This window comes from Arvicanthis niloticus, chromosome 21 (genome assembly GCF_011762505.2).
Source record: "Arvicanthis niloticus isolate mArvNil1 chromosome 21, mArvNil1.pat.X, whole genome shotgun sequence".
Lineage (NCBI taxonomy): Eukaryota > Metazoa > Chordata > Mammalia > Rodentia > Muridae > Arvicanthis > Arvicanthis niloticus.
The window spans coordinates 9932292-9957639 of NC_047678.1; the positions used below are offsets into that span (position 1 = coordinate 9932292).

The window sequence follows — 25348 nt, forward strand, 5'->3', positions numbered from 1 at the left end:
TATCAACCTCCTCAGGTCTCCAAACAAACATGCACACATGGGCAAGAGCATCCACACACATGTACTCAAACACATATGAACACATGCATACTTCACACACACACACACAAACACACAGAGAGAGGAGGGGGAGGGAGAGGAAGAGGGGCGGGGGGAAAGGGAGAGGGAGAAAGAAACTCAAAAAACCCTAGCAATAAGTGGCTATGTTCTAGTAAAATCAAGACAGTAAATACAAAACAAAAGGCTGTAATACCTAAATCACTTTTTATTGCTATTAGTTTGTTAGTCTTTATTAAAACAAAAAATATATTTCAAACACTAAAGTACATACATGATATTTATAAAAATATACAAAGTGAAAAGTACATTTCTAGTATACTGGTATGTTATTCTATACCAAGTGTTTACATCCAGGATGTCATAGATGTCATAGAGGTAGCTTCCTTTTGTACCTAAAGTAAAAATAAATCCATTTAATAGGAGACAATAGCACAGGGTTCATTTAATTCCTAACTGCTGTACTACAATAATCCTCTAGGTGAAGATACACACGTATACATGTACACACACACACACACACACACACACACACACACACACACACACACAGAGTAATCCACAACCTCCCTGGCACATGCAGCGATTAAGCGATTAATAGCAATGTTTTGTCACTGACCTAATATGAACCTCAGAACTAAAAGATTTCTGGTATTCATTCCAAAGCAATTTAACATAAAACACTTAACACCCTCATTTAAAAATATATTTAATATTACTAAAATTTGAAAACTTACAATCGTAGATGAACAGCCCAAATCTAGTTTCCCTATTCTACAGAAGTGAATTTTCATTACAATGCCACAACCTTGACCAATAGTTTTTGGTTTTGTTTTTCATCTAACTAAAGGGTTTAGTCAAAAAGAGAAGGAACTGGAGATATAGGTCAGCAGTTAATAGCTCCTGCTGTGCAATTCTGAGAACTAGAGATCTGATCCCATAACCCATGTGACAAGTCAAACACCGCACCACACTTATGACCACAGTTCTCCACAGCTCCTAAGATGACAGATAGGAGAAAAGCTAAGACTTTTTTATTTCCACATGTGCACTCAGACACACACACACACACAGACACTCACAAGCACACACACACACACTTCTGAGGATACCACATACTTTGATTACAGTCCACAGAGAACTCAATGTGGAACTAACTAGGAAACTTCCTCCCTGCTGGCTACCTTACAGGCTGCTAGGGAAGAAGCAATCAGTGGCAGACTAACCAACAAATGCTGAACCCTGCAGGCTACAACATGAACCTGCCAGGCAAGACATGCCCTCAGGACAGCAGCAGCAAGGTTGAGGGCCGCTCCACAACAGGGAACTCCCGCCTCATACTATAAATCTGCTCAGTAACCATGGGTGGAGAAGTTATCAGCCCTAGGAGGCAGCCTGGTAATTGCTGCTAAAAAACCTTGTTGTCAGCAGGGCAGTGGTGGCGCACACCTCTAATCCCAGCACTTGGGAGGCAGAGGCAGGCGGATTTCTGAGTTCGAGGCCAGCCTGGTCTACAGAGTGAGTTGCAGGACAGCCAGGGCTACACAGAGAAACCCTGTCTCGAAAAACCAAAAAACAACAAAAACAAACAAACAAACAAAAACCCCTTGTTGTCAAAGCACCTTCTACATATGTGTATTTATATCACAGACCAGCTCTGCTCTCAGCCGTACGCAGAGGAGCTACTCTGCTATGGGCAGTAGTTACAGCATAGACTCCTCACTGGTCAGAGTGCCGAAAGTAAGTGACAGTGAATGTTCAGCCCTCAAGGGGACATTCGCATCAATTCCCCCCCCAACCCCCCAGGCTCAGGACATATCCAGTTAGAGGGAAGGCCAGAGCCTGCAGGTGGGGAGAAGTGCTGTGACATGCTGTTACACTCACAAACCCACAGGAGCTGTGGGCACCTGGACAAGATGAAAGCAGTCAGACGTAAAGCTCTGGGTTCAATCCCCAGCATCTCAAGCATGAACAAATAAATAGCCTGAGTTCAGTCCCTGACACCCACATAGGAGAACCAACCCTGCAAGTTTTCCTGTGAACTTCACACCTAACATTGTGATGTGTTTATATATGTATTCACATGTGTGCACACACACACAATCAATTATCAATTTAAAAAAAATCTTAAAAAAACCAACACAGAAGAACTTCCAGGATACATGTTGGAGGGTCTCAAGAGCTCCACTCCTGAGAAACTACTGGCAGCTGATGGCTTCCGAGAGGAAAGTGAGTGGTCCCTGGTAGGCTGCCCATGCTCCAGTGGATGCCGCACACCCATGCACATAAAATTCACACTAGTTGGACTCAGTGGGTTATTCGAAAGGAAAGGAAATTGGGAGGGAGACTACTGACAGGGGTCAGAGGGAGTTAGGCCATGAAAGCGTAGATGGATAAGTACACGGTACACATTCATAAAATGTTAGAACAAATTTTTAAATTATATTTGGAAGAAAAACTCAATATCCTCACTATTAAATATAGTAAGAACACCACGGTCTAACTCCAAATCATTTTGTGTTCTTGGACTCACAGATCCATTTGAAAAAACATTCAAGTCTGTTTATACAGCAGATAACGTTGCAGATGATCATCTGAACAGGTAGGCCCATTCTGATGGTAACATGAGTCGGCTACTCAGCTGAAAGCACAGTGAAGGGCCTTATCTGCTTGTGAGGAGGAACGGAGGACTTCAAAGCAGGGACTGTCAGAGTCTGCTGCCTCAAGTCTCCTCTACGTCTGGACATGCTGGATGAGGACAATTAAAACGCCATTTGCGGCAAGTTATTCAGCTTTCAAACGGTTGCAGTCACAATGGCTTACTAACATTTTCGTCTCTAATTAAATGTCCATATACTTCCCAAAGAAGAATGAAGAAATTACTTCTTCCCAATTACCTTATTTAGCTCTGGAAACAGTTCCTGTATCACAATGTCCAGCAAAACATAGGTCAGCTGCAACACAAAGACATGTAACAAAATGTAAGGTATTGGACAGTAAAAATTACAGGCACAGAATCCAGGACTATGGTAAATCTCTATGTAAGAAGGCAGAGAACGTAACGGCAATGTAACACAAGCACAAAGGTGTATTTAACACCACTGACAACCGCTCCATCCTTAAATACACAGCAGAGACCTTTGTGAATACAGTAACTGGCATTATTACACTTCACCCATTCTATGTAAATTATTTTGAACAAATTTTAAATAAACAAGTATGAAATTGATATTATGTTAACATTTCAACAAATAAATAGCAAATATATATATTATAGTTAACTGGTTATTCTATGACTTGAATTACCAAAATGTTTATACTATGTTATAAATTTTCTATACATTCAAAAATCTTCTAATAGGAAGATATATTAACTTTAAACAACCATGCAAGTAACAAAAAGAAAGAGAACCAGCAAAAACAGTACATATAGATTTTCCCATCTGAGTGTTTGGATATTTGATGGTGGGCTAGATTTCGTATAGTGACTCATACAGGCAATAAACCAGACATCCTGTTGTTCAGAAACCACACCAACCTTAGCCTCCTTACCTGCTTGTTGAGCACTGGCTGCTGCAAGCCATCAAACAGAAGTCTGATGCTTTCGTACTTGGTTTCTTCACCAATACACTTGACTATCAGATCTAAACAGGAAAGCCACATATGAAACAGCTCCCAATGACTCACCACCAACCGCCTCTGTCCCCAGACACCGTGTAAAAGTTCCAGGTCAGTATTTCTCAAACCAGCTTCTGCAAGAACCTCTAGAAACAAGTCTTATGGTCAAGTCAAAAAAAAAAAAGTAGTTATTATTAATCCCCATTTCAGAAGTTCGGAATATACAGGACATATTTAGCACATAAATCAACTACTGCTGAGTGATAAAAGAGACTTATAAAACATATTTTATTACACACTAGGGTAAAAAAAAAGCCTAATTTTTAAACTATTTACTTTTAATCATGTGTTGTGTTTGTGAACATAGATGTGCACATGAGTGCAAGTGCTCAAAGAGGTCAGAAGAGGGAGTTAGACTTTCTAGAGCTAGAGTTATAGGCAACTGTAAGCCACCTAATGTAATGTTCTCTGCAAGAACAGTATGTTCTCAACTACTGAGGCGTCCCTCAGCAACCCAAGCAAAAGGATTTAAACTCCTCCAAATGATGTCTGTGCAGTTATGTACACACATATAGAAATATACAGAAAAAAATGTCCATGGCCAGATGTGGTGAACATCTGTAACATCATTTGGGAAGCAGAAGTAGGAGGATCAATGCAAATCTGAGGCCAACCTGGTCTACACAGTAAGTTCCAAGCCAGCTAGGGTCACACAGCAGACCCTGCTTTGTTTGTTTTGTTAAACAAAAGCAAACAAAAACAAAACAAATCAAAAACCCCTGATTATTGTGTGAGTAGAAATATCCTTGTCTTAGATTTTAGGCGTGAGCCGAGTATAAAGGGTCCTACATGTAAGCACCAGCACTACAAAGACTAAAGCAAGAGAACCATCGCAAGTTCACGGCTAGTCTGTACTACAGGTCAAGAATCTATCTCAGGCAGACAATATTATACGTATCAACAAAACAACAAACCACGTTTTCTAATGAGTCATACTGTTTCTAAAATAAAAACTCACAATGACAATTAGTTTCAATAATTATACTGCAACTTCAGAGGGGTACCAATCTACATAAAATTCAGTTATCTAAATATTATACCTGGAATGTAATTCATCATCTCTTCAAACGTCTGTTTTGCTCCTTTTTGCTTATCTTGGAGAGAGCGAGGTTCAGTATTTTCACAAAATATAGCATCTAAAAATGAGTACAGGAAATTTATACAATTGTTTTCCAATTTATATACAAGTATATCCTAGTAGTAGAAATGCTGGTTAAAAAAGTAAAAACAAAAACCCTGAAAAAAAAAAAACAAAACCACAACCCTATTCTTTCAGACCTAACTAAAACCACAAACACAGAACATGAAACAGACGAGATCAAATACAGACCTCTGAGAAGCGTAATGAGGGAAACCAGCCGGTGCTCCTGAAACAGCTGCTCCAGCTTGCACTGCAGATAGTAGTCAGTGTACATTTCCAGTGTGTTCTTAAAGAGGATTCGAGTTCCCATTAAAAGATGATGAAGCCAATCTGGAACTTGAAAAACCACTCGTCCTGAGGAAAACCAATTGAGAATCACCTGAAATCTATTGTTGTTCAGGATGATAAATGGATACAAGTAAGGTGGTCATGTTCAAGGCCAGTGTATTCAATCTGTGAGAGCGATTTCTTTCACAAAGCTGAGGCGGGGCTGTATTTGCATCATGAGGCAGATTAATGAAGAACAACAGGGACCACCAGGCCTTACCTACATACATGAGGTAATCATAGACTCCGTCCACAGTCATCACCTCCATGAAGTAGTTCTGATTTTGCTTTCGTTCTGTGTTCTCAGCACGGTTTGCATTATTCTTAAACAGATCATTGAAAAGCTAAAGTAGAAGTTGGAATAACAAAGAGACATATAGTTTTTATTGCATTTACTGACAATAATCACTAAAGTTAAAAGAATACAGCAAAATGCCATATTAGGAAAGTTAAAATCTGCTTTCAAGATTTATCATTTGTGACCAAAGCTACAGAAAAAAAAAAAAAAAAACACATTTCTCTCAAAATATTACATAAAACCTTGTATTCACTTTTGCCATCGAGTTAATTCACTAGCCATAAAGAATATCTTTTCTTTTCCTTGTTTTTCCCCCCGTTTTTGGTCATCTTCTTTGTAGTGATTGGATGTCCTAAACCTAGAGCCTCAAGTAAGCCAGGCAAATGAGCTATCACTAAGCTGTACCCTCATTTTTTTTTTTTTTTTTTTTTTTTTTTTTGGTTTTTCGAGACAGGGTTTCTCTGTATAGCCTTGGCTGTCCTGGAACTCACTCGGTAGACCAGGCTGGCCTCAAACTCAGAAATCCGCCTGCCTCTGCCTCCCAAGTGCTGGGATTAAAGGCGTGCGCCACCACTGCCCGGCAAGGTCTCACTCTTAGCCCCAGCTGGCCTGGAATCCAGTATGTAACTCAGGCTGACCTCAGGTTCTTGGCAGTTCTCTTGCCTCAGCCCTAAAATACTCTCCTTTTATTCTAACATAAGCCCAAAGAACAAAGTAATTTGTGATGTGTGTAACAGATTACCAATAGCTAATTTTAATATCAGTATGATTAAAAGATCACGATTACCCACTAATGTGCAGATACAGAAATGTTCACCTTTATACAAAGTTCATTTGTATAGTTCAAAACCAAAGGAGTTATTAATACAGGGAAAATGTTCTGGGGAATAGCTTAGTTGGACAAGTACTGCCTAGTATGCATGAAGCTTGGGTTCTGTCCTCAGCACCACACAGCCCTGTGTGTGGTGGCGCATTCCTGTAATCCCAGTACTCATGAGACAATGTAGAAGGAGCGGTACAAAGTCCCCAGTTGGCTACAAATGAACTCAAAGCCAGCCTAGACTATGTAAGATCCTATCCCCAAAAGGAAAAAGCAGCCCTACTAATCAGAAATCATGGAAAGCAGTGATTCTTTATAACAATCAAGTATATGTCAGACAATTAATTTTAACAAAAAATGTTGTTTTATTCACTTTTGCAGCCATCCAACAAGCATTAAGTCCTATGGGCCAGAGATCATGTAGAGCAGTTAGCACAGATACAACAGATACAAATTTAACATTTAATAGAAACAGATTAAGAAATATATGAACCAAAGCCAGGCCTGGTAGCACACACCTTTAATCCCTGCACTTGGGAAGCAGAGGCAGATGGGTCTCTGTGAGTTAGAGACCAGCCAAGACTACACATTGAACCCTGCCTGGGGTGTGGTAGGGTGGAGATTATGGGAGAGGGGACAGGGGAGAGAAGATAAGAGAAATACAAGCCACCACAGAGAAAAGTGCATGCATCTATATCTGAAGATGAGTCTTCCCCTACCCACCTACATTTTAAGTTTAATTTTTCATTAAAATATACTTATAGTAAGTCTAAACAAGAAAGGGGGAAAACCTAACCCCTAAAATCCTACCTACTATACTTGTTGTATATCCCTGTCTAGTGTCTGAACATATCTGAAATAACTCAGGCTCAAAACAACAGCATTTCTTGGAGCTGAGGGCTTAGCTCAGTGGTAGAATGCCTGCCTGGCAAGCTCGAGGCTGTGAGTTTGGTCTTCAGGTCCAAAAAAAAATTAATTTGCCAGGCGGTGGTGGCGCACGCCTTTAATCCCAGCACTTGGGAGGCAGAGCAGGCGGATTTCTGAGTTCGAGGCCAGCCTGGTCTACACAGTGAGCTCCAGGACAGCCAGGGCTACACAGAGAAACCCTGTCTCGAAAAAACAAAAACAAACAAACAAACAAAAAAATTTAATTTAAGGCAAAATAAAAAACATGTCAAAAAAGTTTTTCTACTTTTTTCACCAAAAAGGAGATTAAGTATCTGTGTTGTGCTTTGTATTAGAAGGTGGTGGAAACAGAATGAGCTGGCACCAGAGCTGAAAGGAACATGGTGAAGCAGAGGAAAAGGAAAAGGCTGCAGAGATGGCGGCTATTCAGAAAAGCCAGGCTGGAAGGCCCCAGCCTCGGCCACCCTGCAGCCTCTCCTGTGCAGCCCGCACCACCAGCTGTCTTCAGCATTACTCACTGCCTCTTTACACAACATACAGTACCTTCTTGTTGTTCTCAGAAGTGGGGCTGAGAATCGTCAGTTCTGGCCGACTCGGTTTAGGTTTTGGGGATTCACAAGAATTAATGAAACTCATAATGAAAGGCTCCAAATGCTGACCTTTCTGTGGGGATAGAAGAGATATGTACTTTTAGTGTCACAGAAACCACTACAGTTCATCAGTAATTAAATATGTCAGCATCATTTATAAATATACGGTAATCCATAACACACCTCTTTCATTAGTTTCCCAGGAACCGACTTTATAATTTTTCCTGCAATGAAAAGGAAAACATTAATTTTATGAAAGAACAACATGCTGTGCAATTGTTTACCTGAGTATTTCACTAGGTAGTTTTGAACAGAAAACAATTCATTTCTCACCCGCACAGAAATTTACAATAAGGTTGATACGTCACACTATTTGAGACACACTGGACTTGACTGTGAAAACATAAGCCGTGAGGCTGTATATGGAAGGAATCTAAGAGGCTCGCTGCTGTATGAGTGTGCAGTGACCCTACTCTGATGTCTACGTGCACTAACACTCACTAGTTTGTTCGCTCTTTTGTTTACTACTCCCCTCCTGTGCCCCTTCCTTCCTTGGTGCTGGAACCAAACCCAGGGCCTTTTCATACTGGACAAACGGTCTACCATTAGCTTCATGCTTTGCCCAGAAAAATTCTCTGAAAATGTTTCAGCAGGGTTGGAGAGACAGATTAGTGGTTAAGAGAACTTGTTGGTCTTCAGAAGACCTGAGTTTGGTTCTCAGTCTATGTTGAGTGGCTTACAGCTGACTTTAACTCCAGGTCTAGGGGATCTGATGTCCTCTGTGGGCACCTATACACACAGCAGACACACAGAGAGACACAGAGACATATACATACATACATACATACATACATACATATATATATACATACATACACAGACACACACACACAGACAGAGAGACATATACATACATACATACATACATACATACACAGACATACACACACACAGACAGAGAGACATATACATACATACATACATACACAGACATACACACACAGAGACAGAGAGACACATACATACATACATACATACATACATACACAGACACACATACAGAGACATATACATACATACATACATACATACATACACACACACACACAGAGACATATACATACATACAGACAGACATATACATACATACATACATACACACACAGATACACACACAGAGACAGAGAGACACATACATACATACATACATACATACATACAAGTCAGAAAGTTTTAAAAGTGTTTTCAAAACATTTTAAACAATGAAGAATATATCATACTTAAACATACACTAAAGTTAGCAAACATTTAAGAATATTTTGAGAAACATTCAAGCTATTTGAATAGTTTATATTCTGAATTTTTAGATTAAAATTTTCTATTCTGGAAGGCATAGTGGCACACTCCTGTCACTCCCAGTGATTGTGGCAGGAGAATCAGGAGTTCAATGACATCCCAGACTATGTAACAAGATCCCTTCTCCAAAACAAGGAGAAAGAAAGAAAAACTACATTTTACAAATTACTTATTGTTTGTATCTCCAGGTTCCCTTATCAGAAATGCTAAACATCTGAACACTTTATCAAGTATTTGGAAAATAACCTGCAAATTAGTCAAATACAACTTAAATTACTTTTAGTGAGAAAAAACTGCTCAGATGAGTCTTTAAATAAAATGTATTTTAAAAGAAAATGTTATTAAAGTTACACATATAATGAATGATGACTATGTACACATGTGCATTTGCTGAAAACACTATCACTTATTTTTTTATGCATAGCTAAGAATGGGGCTAAGAAATTTGTTGCTAGGTGATTTTGTTGCACAGGCTTCAAAGAATACACTTACACAAACTTAAGACAGCTCCAAGCCCCTGCAGATATAATCTTATAGGACCACTCTCATTTATGCAATCTGTCACTGAGTGAAGCACTGTGATAACTTTATTTGAATATACAAATACACGCAAGGATATTACTGGCTAACGGTTTTCTGTGATAGAATGAGTGGCTAGAAGTGACCAGAAAAATAATCAGGATAACGTATCTGTAAAGCAAAAGAAGTCCTTTGGAATTTGTCACATGGCCTTACTATCAAAACCACTTTTCTACATTAGTCTAAAATATTTTCGGTTTATCCTCTTACACATGTTTCTCTCAAATAACTTACCAAGATTTACATCTGGAAGTATCTTGTCCAGAAACTGTGTCTCCCCACCATTGGGGGAGAGAAAGTCAGCCAGAAGCTGGCTGTTACTCAGTTCCGGGTGCTGCACAAGTTTCTTCAATGAACAGAAACAGAGGAGAGAAACAGATTAGAAATCTAGAAGGAAAAGCAAAACTGCTCTAAGATGATTGTAAACAAACAAAAACCAAAACGAGGCACTAAAATGTGTTCCCTATTCTAACCAAGTGACTTTTAAGCTAATTCTATTGTCCACTGAATAATTTACATTGCTTATGGATATGTTTTTGTAAATAATTATGAAGTTTGTGTAACACAATGTACATATACAGAGAAAATGGCAGTCAATTCTAAGTGGCAAATGGCAGAGTTGATCCCAGGACACTGAAAAACCAAACCTACCAACTGTGAAACAAAAGGGAATGAAGTGAGAAGGACACTTCCCAAGCTAAGTATAAAACCAGATCCAAAATTCTTAGATTATATTTCATTTTTATATCAAAACTTTTTTATTCCTTTAGATTTCCCACATCAAGTTTTTAATTAGCATAAAACTAATTAACACCCTTTCTAGGGAATATCTAATATTTTACTGATCGCTAATTAAAAAAAAACGAATACTGAGGGTCACGGATACAGCTCAGTGGTAGAGTGCTTGGCTGGCATGTGCAAAAACCTGCATTTGATCCTCAGTATCATCAAACAGCAATGCAAACAATACATATTCCTGTCAAAATTCTCTTTTTTAAGGCCCAGAATGTGCCATGTAGATTAGGCTGGCCTTGAACTCAGATCTTCCTGCTTCTGCCCATCAAATGCTTGGATTAAAGACATATGCCACCATGCCCAGCCAAAAGTTCACTTTAAAATCCACAAAGAAAAAGTATATTTTAATTCTATACAGTGACGGGTATTACAGAGCAAATCATGTACAAGACACATGGGCACATCCATGTTTACTGTGATATTATGCACAATAGCCAAGTTATAGACTCAGACAGATAAATGGATAAGGAAATGTGTTGTGTATGCACAGTGCTGCTTCATTCGGTCATAAAATCAAAGTGACGGCATTTGCAAGAAAATGGATGGACCTGGAATCATGTTAAGCAAAATAAGCAAGGTCCCCGGAAGACAAATGCCATGTATTTTCCCTAGATTAGATTTATGAGGGAGGTGAAGATGATTAAAATACATCATCTACACATGTGGAATCATCATAATAGAACATTATTGTGCACAATAAATACATGTTAATAAAGTGAGGAAACAAATGAGGAAACCAGGAAACCACACACACACACACAAGAGAACAGCAGCAAGCTGGAGTTACCAGTGTCCCAATCCAGCATGAGAGCTGGCACTGTACCTGGAGATACTCCTGAAACTCCTCTCTCTTCGACTTCAGAAACTCGTAGTTTTTGGGGCCAATGATCCTCTTGGATGGCAGCTGAGCATCGGGAAATGTGCCTGAAATCGGTGTGTGAAGCTCTTACCATTTCAGCTGTCTTAAACACTTAATTTGAAACTACCATCAAAATTCAGTTTTGCCATACTGACATAACATTATGTTTTCAATAATCTTCACACACTCAGTTTCAAGTTAGAAATTCAGACCAAAGACAGCTCCAGCTTTCTAAAATGTTACTCCAAACATTCTATCATGTTTTTACACTTCTACATGAGTAAAGGGCTTTTAAAGGCTGTTCTGAGTCCATGAAACGTGGAAGAGGCCTTAACAGGGTGGGCAGGGACTAGCATAACATGTGGCCTTAGAGTGGGGCAGGAAGACCAAGGGTAAAAGATTTAGGCAAGAATAAGGACAGGGTTGGGAGGTCACTTAACCAAAATTACTAATATAAGAACAAATCTTGTGAAAATCCACTTCTTTGACCAGACTTGTGGTATACACCTTTAATCCCAGTACCGAGGAGATGGAGGCAGGAGAATCTCTGAGTTGGAGGCCAGCCTGGTCTACAGAGTGAGTTCCACGACAGCCAGAGCTACACAGAGAAACCCTGTCTTCAAAAACAAAATAAAAAACAAACGAACAAAAAGGAAACCCACTACTTTGTAATGGAAGTACCCTGTATAAGTGGACAATGCTGTTCCCAAAGGCAATCAGTTATTTACAAAAAAAATAACAGGCATGGGATGCCTCTCTATGAGGCCTGACAAACAACACGGGCCATTATCAATACTGCAGGCTGCCCACCAGAACTAGATGCTGAGACCTTATTGTTGAAGACATAACACACTTTATTTTAAATGCATGTATGTTTTGCCTGCACATGTGCATATGCACCTTGTGTGTGCCTGATGTCCCATAAGGCCAGAAGAGGGCATCAGAAACCCTGGAGCCAGAGTTACAGATGATGGAAAACTACCAAGTGGGCACTGAGAACTGAACCCTGGGCTTTTAAAAGAACAGTAGTGCTCTTAAACATTGACCTATTTCTCTAGCTCTGATACAACACACTTTGGTTGAAGACACAGAAAAAACAACTAGGAAACTTCCTTCCTGCTGGCGAGCTTTCATAGTGCCAAACTGTACTATGCAGGCTACTGGAAGAGAAAGACATCGATGGTCTTACCAAGTGCTGGATGCTGCATGCTACAGTGTCTACTGGCCAGGCAAGATGTACCCACCGATACAATAGTGGCATAACTCTTATGGGAATAAACTACTTTTGTACTGGACCTGAGGCCTGTTCCACAGGAGGGAATTTGTGCCTGAGATTATAGATCGAGTGAAACGTTTATGATTGGGAAGTCAAAGGTCCTAGGGTAGAAACTAATACCAAGGCTTTGCTAAGTGGTTGTCAATCCACCCTCTACGTATTTGTGTTTATACCTGTACTCAACATCGGTCAAAGAAGCTTCTTTTTATAGTGGGCAGCAGTCAGTACAGTGATGCATCTCCAGCCCAAGTGCCAAGTTCTGGGAATAAGAAGTGACTCTGTGACTAGAGCGCTCAGCTCTAGGAGGGACGGCCATACCAATCCCTCCCATCCTGCCTGGGAGCGCAGGCAACACCATGAAGGAAGGACATAAAGAAGGAAAGCTGGAGAAGGGGGCAAGTACTGTGAAGTGCTTCTGGACAGGAAATGGACCCTGCACTTATGAATTCATAGCTGCTGTGCTTGCCTGTGTAAGATCAAGCCAGTAAAAACCCCAGCACAGATGGAGGAGGGGATGCCATCCATTGCTAACTGAAAAATTATTGGCAGTTGATGGCTGCCAACAGAGTCGATTTTCTTTGTGAATGTGGCCCTTGGTTGGTTGCCTGTGCTTCAGTGAGTGACCCCATACCAATGTGCATATGAACTGGTACAAACTGGTAGCATAAACTGGGCCCACTGAGTTATAAACAAAACAAAAGACATAAAGGTGAGACAGTGACATGGGATATGCTGTGGAGCAGAAGGGGTTGATATAATCATGATACATGGGATGCATGTATAAAATGACAAGGGATAAATTTAAAAGTCTTAAAAACACTACAATATTATTTTGAAATAAGTGGGAATCTATTAGATAAAGCCTCACTAAAGAAATACACAATAATCCTGTGAGAAAAAATGTAGCATTTTGTCCATTTTAAACAAGCTTAAGAGCCGGGCAGTGGTGGCACACACATTTAATTCCCAGCACTTGGGAGGCAGAGGCAGGCAGATTTCTGAGTTTGAGGCCAGCCTGGTCTACAGAGTGAGTTCCAGGACAGCCAGGGCTACACAGAGAAACCCTGTCTCAAAAAAACAAAAAAACAAGCTTAAGAACAAAATTTTAAAATAATAGATATGCTTTTTCAGTCCGTCTGACATTAGCAGTTTTATTAACAAAAAGGAGAATCCAATCAGTTTTACTTGATATAGGAGGTTTTTTGTTTTGTTTTGTTTTTGTTTTTCAAGACAGGGTTCCTTTGTGGAGCCCTGGCTGTCCTGGAATTAGCTTTGTAGACAAGGCTGGCCTTGAACTCACAGAGATCTGCCTCCTTAGTGCTGGGGCTAAAGATGTGTACCACTAGGCTCAGTACAAGACTTTAAAGTATGGAGGCAAATTATCTTCTCTCAGCCTTAAACCAAACCTCAAAGTTCTCAGAGAAAGAACAGACAAAGGAACCATGCAGCTGACTAGCACAAGCCTGGACACAAGCTCACACTCAAACTCCAGGCAAAACTATGCAGTCAGAGTGTGTGTTCCTTTATTTTCTTCAATAATCACCTCATCAAGGACTTAGTTCTTAGGGTAAAGAAGGCCTACACCCCATCAATTTAGAGTCAGCACGAACTGTATCAGGAGACCCTCCACAAGCCTTTCCCAGTATTAAAAGATTTAGGATACAACGAAACTAAACAAAACAAAAAACCTCCACTCAATTGCAAAGTGGCTAGAAATGTTAACTAAAGCAAATAGGTTACAAATAAGAAAAGCTGAAACAAGAGAGTACTCTTATTTTACAGATGACCTACCCACTAAAGAAACAAATTATAAGCTTCATAGCTGTATCTAAATGTAAGAAATAAAACATCAGCATGGTTAACAGCAGGAATAGGGATATTTAACAAAATGAAAATGCCAATTCTTTGCCACATCAACATAAACAAAAAATAAATTGGACAAACAGCTGCCTTTAAACTCTTATCATTAAAAACAAAGTCAATGAGCACTGTAAAAACTTAAGATATAGGTAAGAAAAAAAAAAACCAGAAAACCAACATTCTTATTTTTAACAAAACTATATACAACTGTCAACATCAACTGGTACACTTAAAAAAAATCTGAAGTAAGAACTCTTAAGAATGCCAATCGCTGAAGTATAATTTTTTTTTTATAAAAGAGCAACATACCATGAAATTCTGTTAGTTTTGATTCAAGTACATAGAATTCAAGATATCTTCTATAGACAGACCAATGTTCAGGCTCATGTCCAACTGTAAATTAAAAACAAGCAATTTTTCAACACACTACAAAAAGTAGAACATTAATACTACTAAAGTGGAGGATATTACATTGATATTTATTTTAGGTATCACATTATCATATCGCATCCCATATTTTAATTTTAAATTATCTAGAAGAGAGTGATAAATTTCATATTTTATAATGTCAAACAAACAGGTGGTTTTTCAATAACAGAATCATAAAGCTGGAAGAAACTTTTAAAAATATGCAATTACTATTTTTAAAAATTATAAATTATTTATTTTTGTGTATTGATTAGTATACACATACATGTCATGCCATAACACACATGTGCAAGTCATAGGAAAACTTTTTTTTTTTTTTTTTTTTTTTTTTTGGTTTTTTGTTTTTTTTTGAGACAGGGTTTCTCTCCCTGGTTGTCCTGGAACTCACTCTGTAGACCAGGCTGGTCTCAAACTCAGAAATCCACCTGCTTCTGCTTCTGCTTCTGTGTCTGCCTCCCAAGCAGAAGACAGCTTCTGGGAGTCAATTTTCTCTTCCCACACATGGGTTCCAGAGTTCTAAGACAGGTTGCCAGGCTTGGCAGCAAGCACCTTCTTTAACCCTGAGTCACTTCACCTCAGTGCAGCAAATGATGAAAAGAATATACACTTTTCTCCTTCGGAGGCCGTGGCTTCCTAAGGGCACATTCATTATAAGAACAGCAGGGCTCTGTAATGCTCATGACAATAGTTACTTTTACACCATGTTTACATTTTAATTATTAAGCCACATTTTAAAAAATAGAGCATAGAAATTAAAAATGTTTGTCTAAAACTCAGTAACAAAAGTATATAGCCAATCCAAATGAGGCTACAGTAAGGACAATGACTCTGCTATGTGCTTATTCAGTAAGCTACCATAAAATAAACCCTGCCTCTGACCTGGACCGAGTGAGAGCCTGCTGCTGCTGCTTAGTTACGACAGAAAGCACCATGGCCAGCTACTGGCGATCATCTGCTCCTGACTCCGTGCTCTGTGTTCCTGACCTAGAATTAGCTTCACTGCTACCCAGTTAACGTAGTCTAAAAACCACTGCAGTTCCCGTTCCTCCCTCGCAGATGCTTCCCCTTCCTGAGCTTTACTGTAAGTTTCTAGTCGTCAGACCCAGAACGTGTAAGACTTTGTGTTCCCTTTTACACTGGATGCTGCACCAGCTCGACAAAGCTGAGCGCAATGGTTACCGTGCGGTCAGTGCTGTTCACTTCTTGATTACGACCACACCTGAGACAGCCAAAGGACAGGCAGCAAAAAGGAGGACACCCGGGAAGAGTTGTGCCTGATCGTGCTTCAGCCTAGTTCTACTCACCCACTTACAAACTGGGGGTGGGGTAGGAAGGCGGGGTGATGCGGGAGGGAAAAACATGATCAAAATAGATTGTATGAAAAAAATTAATTTAAAAACGGTTAAAATTCTTTTCTTAAAGAATATGGAAAAGGAATGCTGTTTAAATTGGTTTAATACAAGGGCTAGAGAGATGGCTCAGGACAGCCAATAATACCTAAGCTTGATAGCTGGCAACCATATCGCAGGAGGAAAACCAATGTCCACAAGTGACCTCCACAGTGTGCCATCCACTCACATACAGACACACTAAATAAGTAAATAAGTAAATAAGTCAATGTAATATTCAATGTAGGAGAAATGCATTAATAACAACTAAGTACAATAACTAGTGATGACAGCAACAGTAAGAAGAGGGACCAGAGAAAGGGTTCAGTGGCTGCGAGCACTGGCTGCACTTCCAGAGGACCTGGGTTTGGTTCCTAGCACTCATAGGGTGATTTACAACCACATGGAACTCCAGTTACAGGCCAGACACATACAGGCAAAACTCACACACAAGATAAAAATAAATAAATCTTAAAAAACAAACTAGTAAAAGAAGTTCGTGTAAGATTCCTCACTGGGCTGTATGGTCTCTCAGGACCCCACTCAGTGCTGGTTGAACAAATCTGCTAACTGATGGCAGATAACCTAGGAATCACTAAGCTTTCATTCCGTTTTCTGTTCTGGACACTCACATATAATCACAATCAATAGTTACAGGCAACAGGTTTACATTCAGTAAAGACAGACCCAGGGCATCTTAAGAAGGCTCAGAACTAGATGCCCGGGATGAGGGAGGAGGTGGGGTATGGGAGGCAGGGAAAGTGGGTGAGGTGGGGGTGTGGTGTGGAGGGTTGATACCCAGAGGGGAGTTTCCCCTTCTAAGGGAAATGTGGGGAGGACTTACATGAGGAAGTGTTGGGAGGAGAGGAAGCGGTGATACTGGGCTGTAAAGTGAATAAATACATTTAATAATAATTTTAAAAAAAGGCTCAGAAGTCTTACCTGCTCGTCTGTCGTTTCTTTCAACATCAATACAAAACACAGGAATTCTCTCCTTCTTCTCCTTCCTTTCAGAGGAGGGGTCCTCAAAGAAGTCTACATATGGAATGCTGATTTTCCACGCAGCAAGGTTTCGAGGAGTGTTAGGTGTGCTCACAGCTTCTACTGGAGAGTCGTCCTCCATCACCACAATTCCTTCTTCAATCTGGAAGACGTTACCAAGGTGAACTGATGTTTCTCATACATCCTAAACTACAGCACATGAGATATAACTGTCAAATAGTCTATTAATTTGATTTTTTTAACTTAGGAATCTAGGTCATATAGAATTTTCTAGCGAAAAAGTAAAGATAAAATGTTATACTTGGGAGGAGGAGAGGGAGTGGAGGAGAGGAAGGAGAGAAAACTGTGGTCTGCATGTATAATTAATTAATTCATTAGCTAATTAACTAATTTAAAAAATGTTAAACTGAACAAGCTCCTAGCATTAGCTCCATGTTTCATATCCTTTATGGGTCAAATAGAAGAGAAACTAGAGAATACACATTCCAGAGATGGTGGGAAGTATTTAAAAGATGCAAATATAAAAATTTCAAATATGATGACAAATAAAAATGAATACAGTCATATCTTTCATGTCAGAGTATAAGAGTTCACAGATGACACCATACCCTTGATGTAGTGACAAATGAGCTACACTCATGGCACAGGCCTGAGGTGTGTCAACATAGCCTTTCTCAAGTTTGGTCTTTAATGGTACAATTTGAAAAAAAAAAAGTCTACTTCTTCAGAATTAAGTTTTTGTTTGTTTTAAAATGGGTTTTCTGTATGTGGAGCAACCTTGGCTGTCCTGGAAATGCATGTTACCAGATGACCTTGAACTCACAGAGATGCATTCGCCACTGCCTCCTAGGTGCTGGGATTAAAGGTATATGCCTGGTGAATTTAGATTTCTTATCTCTTTGCTTCTGAAATCACAAACATCTATAATTTCATTTAATATCTAAAACCAAAGTAATCTCTTTTAAAAAGAATTACCAATAAACATAGTTCTTATATAAGCAAAGTTTACATCCTTCTGAATCTCTGGGCACCTAGACATCTAGTAGTCATGTTAAAGGGAACAATTACTATAAACAATATATTCATCTTATTTGTTTATGTGTCTGAGACAGGTTTTTTGTTTTTTTTTTTTTTGGAGACACAAAACAGACATTTGTTTTTTGAGTCAGGGCATCTCAGCTATATGGCCTAGGCTGGCTTTGAACTAAACATCAGGAGACTGCTGAGATTACAAGTGGATATCACCATACCTATGCAAAATGTTAATAAAAGAAACTAAGCAGCCTGGGGATGGTATGCACGCCTTTAATCCCAGCAATTGGGAGGCAGAGGCAGGCTGATTTCTGAGTTCAAGGCCAGCCTGGTCTACACAGTGAGTTCCAGGACAGCCAGGGGCTACACAGAGAAACCCTGTCTCGAAAAACCAAAAAAAAAAAAAAAGAAAAGAAAAAGAAAAAGAAAAAAATGAAAGACAGAGAGACAAAGAAAGAAAGAAAGAAAGAAAGAAAGAAAGAAAGAAACTAAGCATTTTTGTTTTGTTTTGTTTTGTTCAAAAATGTTTTCTCTATGAAGAATGTGGGAAGTAAGGCTAACAGAAATACAAGGCTAGCTGAGCTTCTCCACGTAAGAAACAGTAAAGTCTCCTAAGTTTACCTTCCCTATATGCACTTAATGGTCAGGTTATTAAAGGCTACACTAGATTCCAGAAATTTATTTGTAAATTAGTTTTGAACTTGGACAAAAGCATATTTTCAGATAGATAGTTCCAATAATTCTGCCATTGCTATTTTGAGACAAGGTCTTACTTCTGCTCTGGCTGGCCTTGAACACATGATTTTCTGCCTCAGCCAGACACAATCTTTTTCGGTTTTTTTGTTTTTTGGGGTTTTTTTTTGTTTTGTTTTGTTTTTTGATTTTTTTTTTTTTTCGAGACAGAGTTTCTCTGTGTAGTCCTGGCTGTCCTGGAACTCACCAGCCTGGCCTCGAACTCAGAAATACGCCTGCCTCTGCCTCCCAAGTGCTGTGATTAAAGGCGTGTGCCACCACTGCCCGGCCAGACACAATCTTATATTGCTAAGGTTTTCATTCCTTAGCAAGTTACTACAGTGATGTGACCTTATCTCTTGTGTCCATATAGCTATGGTGTATCTGAGCCTTGTTGGTTCTGTGCTCCAATGTGCACAGTGTGGTATAGTATGCACAGTGCTTACTACAAGAAAGCCATTGCCCTTAGTGCTTCATACGGGTTACTCATTTAATTCTCCTAATTATACCCCATGTATGACAGATAGGAAGGTCCCATTTCACACTGTAAAGGAAGGAAACCACAGTAAAATTAGGCAATTTGCCTAAAGTCACATAGCAAGCAGGTATCACTGCCAAATATCATTTTGGCTTTTCAAATCACAAGCCAGGGAGACTAGCAATTCCCAGTTAACAATTCTCAAGGTCCCACGGCTCCCAACTAGCAAGGTATTGTGTGTGGCTAGTGATAAGATCATCAGTGGGACCTTCTCAGTCTTCTAAACTCTAAGTAGCATCGCCCTTAGTACCTTCCCACTTGAGTTTTCTTTGGAAATAATACAATGACTGTTTACTAACAATTACTTCAAAATAACTAGTACAGAACATCATAGAACCATTTTAATCCAGCAACATGGCTACTCTAGGTGGTATGCAGACATGCCTTTAGTACATACATTTAATCCCAAACAATGAAGATAAAGTTAATTTGTAGAAAGAAGCACCCATGTTTGAAAATAATGCTTAATTGAGTGGCAGGCAAAGTAACGAATCAGAGAAAGATTTGACAGACTAGGATATGCCCAACTCTCACAAGAACAAGAAAGGAAAGAAGAGCTAGTTAAAAGAGAGCAGTGCAGAGAAGGGGGCAGTTTTACTGGGATAGTTTTACAGAGCCAGGTGGCAGACAAACAAGATAGACACAGGTGAAAACAGAACGAACAAGAGACTGTGAAGGAGTCAGAAGATTAGAACATACTGCCAAAGTTAGTATGAGGCCAAGCAGAGCAGTTCAGTCAGAAGCTGAGAGAAACCAATTTGAATCAGTCAGCATGGAGTTTTGAGCCAGAACAGATGGGTTGCCCAGCCAGCCAGAGTTCAGAAAGAGACAGAAAGGGTGGGCTTACTCAGCAGTAAGTCTCAGAGGCTGAAACATTCTAGGCCTAGATTAGACTGTACAGAGGCTAGAAGCTTCCAGGACTAGGCCTAGTTTAGCAGATGGAGGCAGTAAGACTCAAAGATGACAATGAAATTAAACCAGGTGAATAAAAGTTACTTTTACAGAATATCTTGAATGTTTTCAAAATGAAAAAAGATAAGCATCAGGAGTCAGACATAGTAATTAGCCTGATCACAGAGATGCACAATGCCTGATAAACAGCACCTTACTTAGTGCTCTGGCCTCTACACATGTGCACACACACATGCACCTACATATATGGATCATTTATACATATATACTGTTTATACGCTACACTATAAATATGTAAAATTGCCATATGTTAATTAAATAATATATTCAAAATAATAATAACAATAATAGTATTAAGGGCACAAAGAAAGAAAACGCTCAGTTCTATTGGTAGCTCAAGGAAAGGCTTATGGACACCAGAGTATTTTAAAAGGCAATTGTGAGGTTTCCTGTGTAAAGAACAGAAGAAAAGGACCATGAAGCAGGACTGCATGTGCAAAGACACAGAAAGGCACAAAAGCATGAGGAGGAAATACAAATCCATGTAAACGAGGCATCTTGTCAAACAGGTCTAGGATGAGGTCTGAGCACCTAAAGTTCCACAGTCTAAGCAATGGGAAATTAAGGCTTCTAATAACTATACAAACATCCCTGAAGGTAAGGCTGGAAAGAGATAACATCAGGACTGAAACAACAGCCCAGTGAAAAGACAGTAAAGGGCTAGCAGGATGCCTCTCTCAAGGAAGTGCCTGCTTTGCAAACAAAAGGACCTGTGAACCAGGTGTGGTTTTTAATCCCAGCACTCAGAAGCCAGGCAAAGCCAGCCTGGCTCTAGATAGTAAGTACCAGGCCACCAGGACTACATAGTAAGACAGAGCCTGACTGACTGATTGACTGACTGATTTTTGTGTTTGTTTTGAGACAGGGCCTCACTATGTAGCTTTGTCTGTCCTGGAACTCACTACGTACACCCAGGATAGTCTCAAACTTACGAAGATCTCCCTGCCTCTGCCTCCCAAGCACTGGGAGTAAAGGTATGCACCACTATGCCAGGCTGACAAATCCTGTTTTAAAAAAAAAAAAAGTTGTGCACAGTAGTACAGGCTTATCACCCCCAAACTAGGGAAGAAGTCCTTGGCAGATCGCTGGGTTTCTATGGCATGTCAGCCTAATCTACTTGATGAGCTCCAGGCCAGTGAGAGACCTTGTCTCAAATACATCATACATACATACATACATACATACATACATACATACACACACACATACACACACACACACACATTCAGGCCAGCAAGTTGGCTTAGTAAAGGTGCTTGCTACTAAGCCAGGTGATCACCAGGACCTACATGGTGGCAGGAGAGATCTGACTCCTGCCAAGATGTCCTCTGACACATGAAAACATGTGTACCGTGTATAACCACTCTTGCAATAGAAAACAAAACAAAATGGTGCACCATGCCTGATGAATGGCACTTTCCTTAGTCTTCCAGCCTCCACACGTATACACACACGTACCTACATCCATACAAACACACATATGCACACACACACACAAAATAATAAGTTATCTGAGTACTAGAAATGCCTGGGCTTATTTTCCTTAGTCAGCAACAAGATTTGCCTAAGAAAGTTTTTTAGTGGATAAGTGCACTGAGACTACAGCAGTGACGATGAGAGCGAACATTTACATACAGAGGAAGTCTGAAGGGAGAAAGTCAAAGCTAGGGACCATAAGCCAGCAGAGCGACACTTAATGCATACGGACCAGAATCACTTACAAAGTCATCTTCGCCTTCAGTCACCCCGTAGTTAGGCAGCACAGCCCCCTCCAGTGTGGTACTCTTGAACACGCCTTTGATTTTGCTGCCTATTCTGCTGATTCCAAATGATTCTCCTCTTTTTTGTGTGCTTCTAAATATTAAACAAATATGCATCAGGTACATAGCACATTATCAGCATCTACTGCTACACACAATATCAAAGAAAAAGCTAACTAGCTTTCAGATGGTAAGCTGGAGGAAGAGTAACAAAGTTTGGAGGTTTTGGTTACTGATTAAGTCTCAATATACAGGAGCCAAACTGTCAGAATATTGAAATTCTCTGTATAAATACATAAGACAAAGTTTACTGACAAACAGTTGAAATTTAGCTAATGCTAACTTAAAAACCTTAACTGAACTACATTTTTTGAAAGATGATAGCCCCCTAGTGGTATACGGTTTTCATTACCACAAAATTTTGCCAAAATATACACATGAATGGATCCGTCAAACAATATTTTAAAACTACATCTATTTAGAGCAGTTGTTCTCAACCTTCCTAATGCCACAACCCTTTAATACAGTTCCTCATGTTGTGCTGACCCCCCCACCTTAAATTATTTCCATTTCTACTTCATAACTGTAACTTCGCTACTGTTATGAATCATAATGTAAATATTTTTGGGGATAGAAGCTTGTCAAAGGGGTCGTGGCCCACAGGTTGAGAACCACTGACTTAGACGTGCTGAATCACTGAAATAATACTACAATATAAAATTATAAACTATGATCTTCCCATTACATTTTTCAGAAAAAACTTAATGAAAAATAAATAATTCAGCGAACGAGCGGTGGCGAACAACTTCGGCACCGGCGGCCAGAGGGCAACCCGCGCCCTGGTCTTCTGGTTCGAATCCCGCGTTCCCCATGTGACTCTGCCCGAGTCTCATGGGAAAAAAAGAAAAAGAAAAAAAAAATAAATAATTCACCTCTATGACTAATGCCAAAGTAAATTCAGTTTTGTAATCTCATATTCAAATGGGAATCAGGTATTAACACCAAATGCACTTAACCTCAAAGCTATATGAAAAAAAGAAAGCTATTATTCCTACAAAAACAAAACAAAACAAAACAAAAAAAACAAAAAAAAAAACCGTATCTACTGAAATAATTCAACAACTGGAGATATAAGGAACATGAATCACGTTTCAAAGGTACCATGTTTACTGTAACAAGATTATTTCATACACTGTCTTTGGAACAAATCACCTATTTTAAAGTTAGAAAACTATTAGTAAGTTGTAAATAGTACTAGAAACAAACTAGACTATTTTTATCTAAACAAACATGCAGTTAGAAAGCAAGCATGCAGGTTTTTTAAAAAAGTAACAGTCTTAGATATTACAAGCTATGATGACCATATTATTTCCAAATGAAAATAAAAATACTAAAATTTCTAGACCCTATGCAGGCCATTCCAGTCTCTCGGATTTATAAGCTATAAAACGATATAGGTTTTGAACTACAGCTCTTTTCAAAAGTCTCATCTGTAATTATGCGTAGATCCACAGAAACACCATTATATTTACTTGGGGCAAAATAAATAAATAAAAAGTAAAGCCCACAATCCTTTAAATACAAATAATTCTAAAAATTATTCAGCAACTCTCCTTATCCCTTAAAGGGAATTAACAATTCTTAAAAGATACTGGTAGATAAATAATAAAAATATCTTAATATTATCAGAAAACTTCATTTCATAACTATATGTTATTTCAAAAATATTCCTAAGAGCCAGGCAGTGGTGGTGCATGCCTTTAATCCCAGCACTCAAGAAGCAGGGGATCTCTGAACCCAAGGCCAGCCTGGTTCAGACAACAAGTTCCAGGACAGCCAGGGCTAATCAGGACAGCCAGAGAAATCAGGGTTAGGGGGTAGCGGTTTCTAAATCCAAAGCAGAGATCTGCTTTAAAAATGTATCCTAAACAATCTATATAAAGACAGGGACATCACTGTGCTTCATATTTTCCCTTTTTAGTTGCATGTAGGTTGCCTAAGGTGAACTCTCTAGATTAAAACAGACAATTTATGCTGGAAAAAAAAAAAAGTCACGTGCTCAAGACTTACCGGAAATCATCCAAACTTAGGCTACCTCTGCAATATCAGATATGTGAGATTATATGAGGAGAGGAGAAGAGAGAGAAAGCCCAGATATTAAATATGTTTCACTTTAGAATACAAAATCAAATTTAAAAGCTCAAAGTTATACAAGTAGATAGCATTCACCTTTGCAAAAGGAAGAAGTCCTTATGAACAACATGATACAGGGAAGAAAAAATAGCTTATGACTGTTTGGGTGTTTGTGATCTAGATTACTTATGGTTTTTAAAACAATATACTGAGAAATCATCCAGCAGTTTCTTTTCCTTAGATGTATCATTTGATACAACAGAAAATATAGAGAGACTAATCTAACCACAGAAGCTCGGACTTCTCAGTACAGAGCTGTGACCATGTCAGATGTACGCATTCATGCGTCTTAACACAGTTTTAGCTTGAGGTAAAATGAGTGTTTTCCCAGGCATGGCGCCTTATGCTTATGCCTGTAACATATCCTAGCCCTGTTGCAGCTTGAGGCCGGTCTAGGCTGTAGCATAAGCTTTTGTCTCATACATACAACAAAATGTCTGGGGGACTAAGGACACCAGCAGTAATACTGTTCTAGTATGCATGATGCCCTGGACTCAATCCCAAACAAACAAACAAAAACCCACAACTTTTAAAAGACTACTTGAGGCTAAAAAATACATTCCTAAAGAGTTGTGCTTTGAAAACACAATAGAGTGAGTCAGAATTAGCTATATGCACTAAAAGTTTATTTTTAAAGTACAAGTAAATAAAATGTAATCGAACCAAAAAATAAAAGCTACTTTAAATACTTCCAGTCATTTAACAGCAAATTGTCAGGCTACTCTAAATTTCCAGTTAAAGAATGTTAGCAAACTCTTCT

At 39.2% G+C, this 25348-nt stretch overlaps 1 protein-coding gene across 3 annotated transcripts in view; it reads right to left on the reverse strand.

The window, feature by feature from the left end:
• Positions 1 to 245: 245 nt before the first annotated feature.
• The window catches only part of Snx14 (sorting nexin 14), a 65428-nt gene continuing 40325 nt past the window's right edge, over positions 246 to 25348 (reverse strand). Inside the window, exons 16-29 of one of the 3 annotated variants that reach the window (XM_034483786.2) lie at positions 24466 to 24492; positions 22357 to 22489; positions 17302 to 17503; positions 14852 to 14935; positions 11371 to 11471; positions 9987 to 10098; positions 8001 to 8041; positions 7771 to 7890; positions 5424 to 5547; positions 5066 to 5230; positions 4776 to 4871; positions 3610 to 3701; positions 2955 to 3011; positions 246 to 452 (exon numbers count right to left, since the gene is read on the reverse strand). In XM_034483786.2, coding sequence (XP_034339677.1) covers positions 405 to 452; positions 2955 to 3011; positions 3610 to 3701; positions 4776 to 4871; positions 5066 to 5230; positions 5424 to 5547; positions 7771 to 7890; positions 8001 to 8041; positions 9987 to 10098; positions 11371 to 11471; positions 14852 to 14935; positions 17302 to 17503; positions 22357 to 22489; positions 24466 to 24492 — 1402 coding nt within the window. In that variant the 3' untranslated portion in view covers positions 246 to 404. The remainder of the gene's footprint in view (positions 453 to 2954; positions 3012 to 3609; positions 3702 to 4775; positions 4872 to 5065; positions 5231 to 5423; positions 5548 to 7770; positions 7891 to 8000; positions 8042 to 9986; positions 10099 to 11370; positions 11472 to 14851; positions 14936 to 17301; positions 17504 to 22356; positions 22490 to 24465; positions 24493 to 25348) is intronic. The other 2 variants (XM_034483787.2, XM_076917704.1) reach the window with 2 other exon arrangements.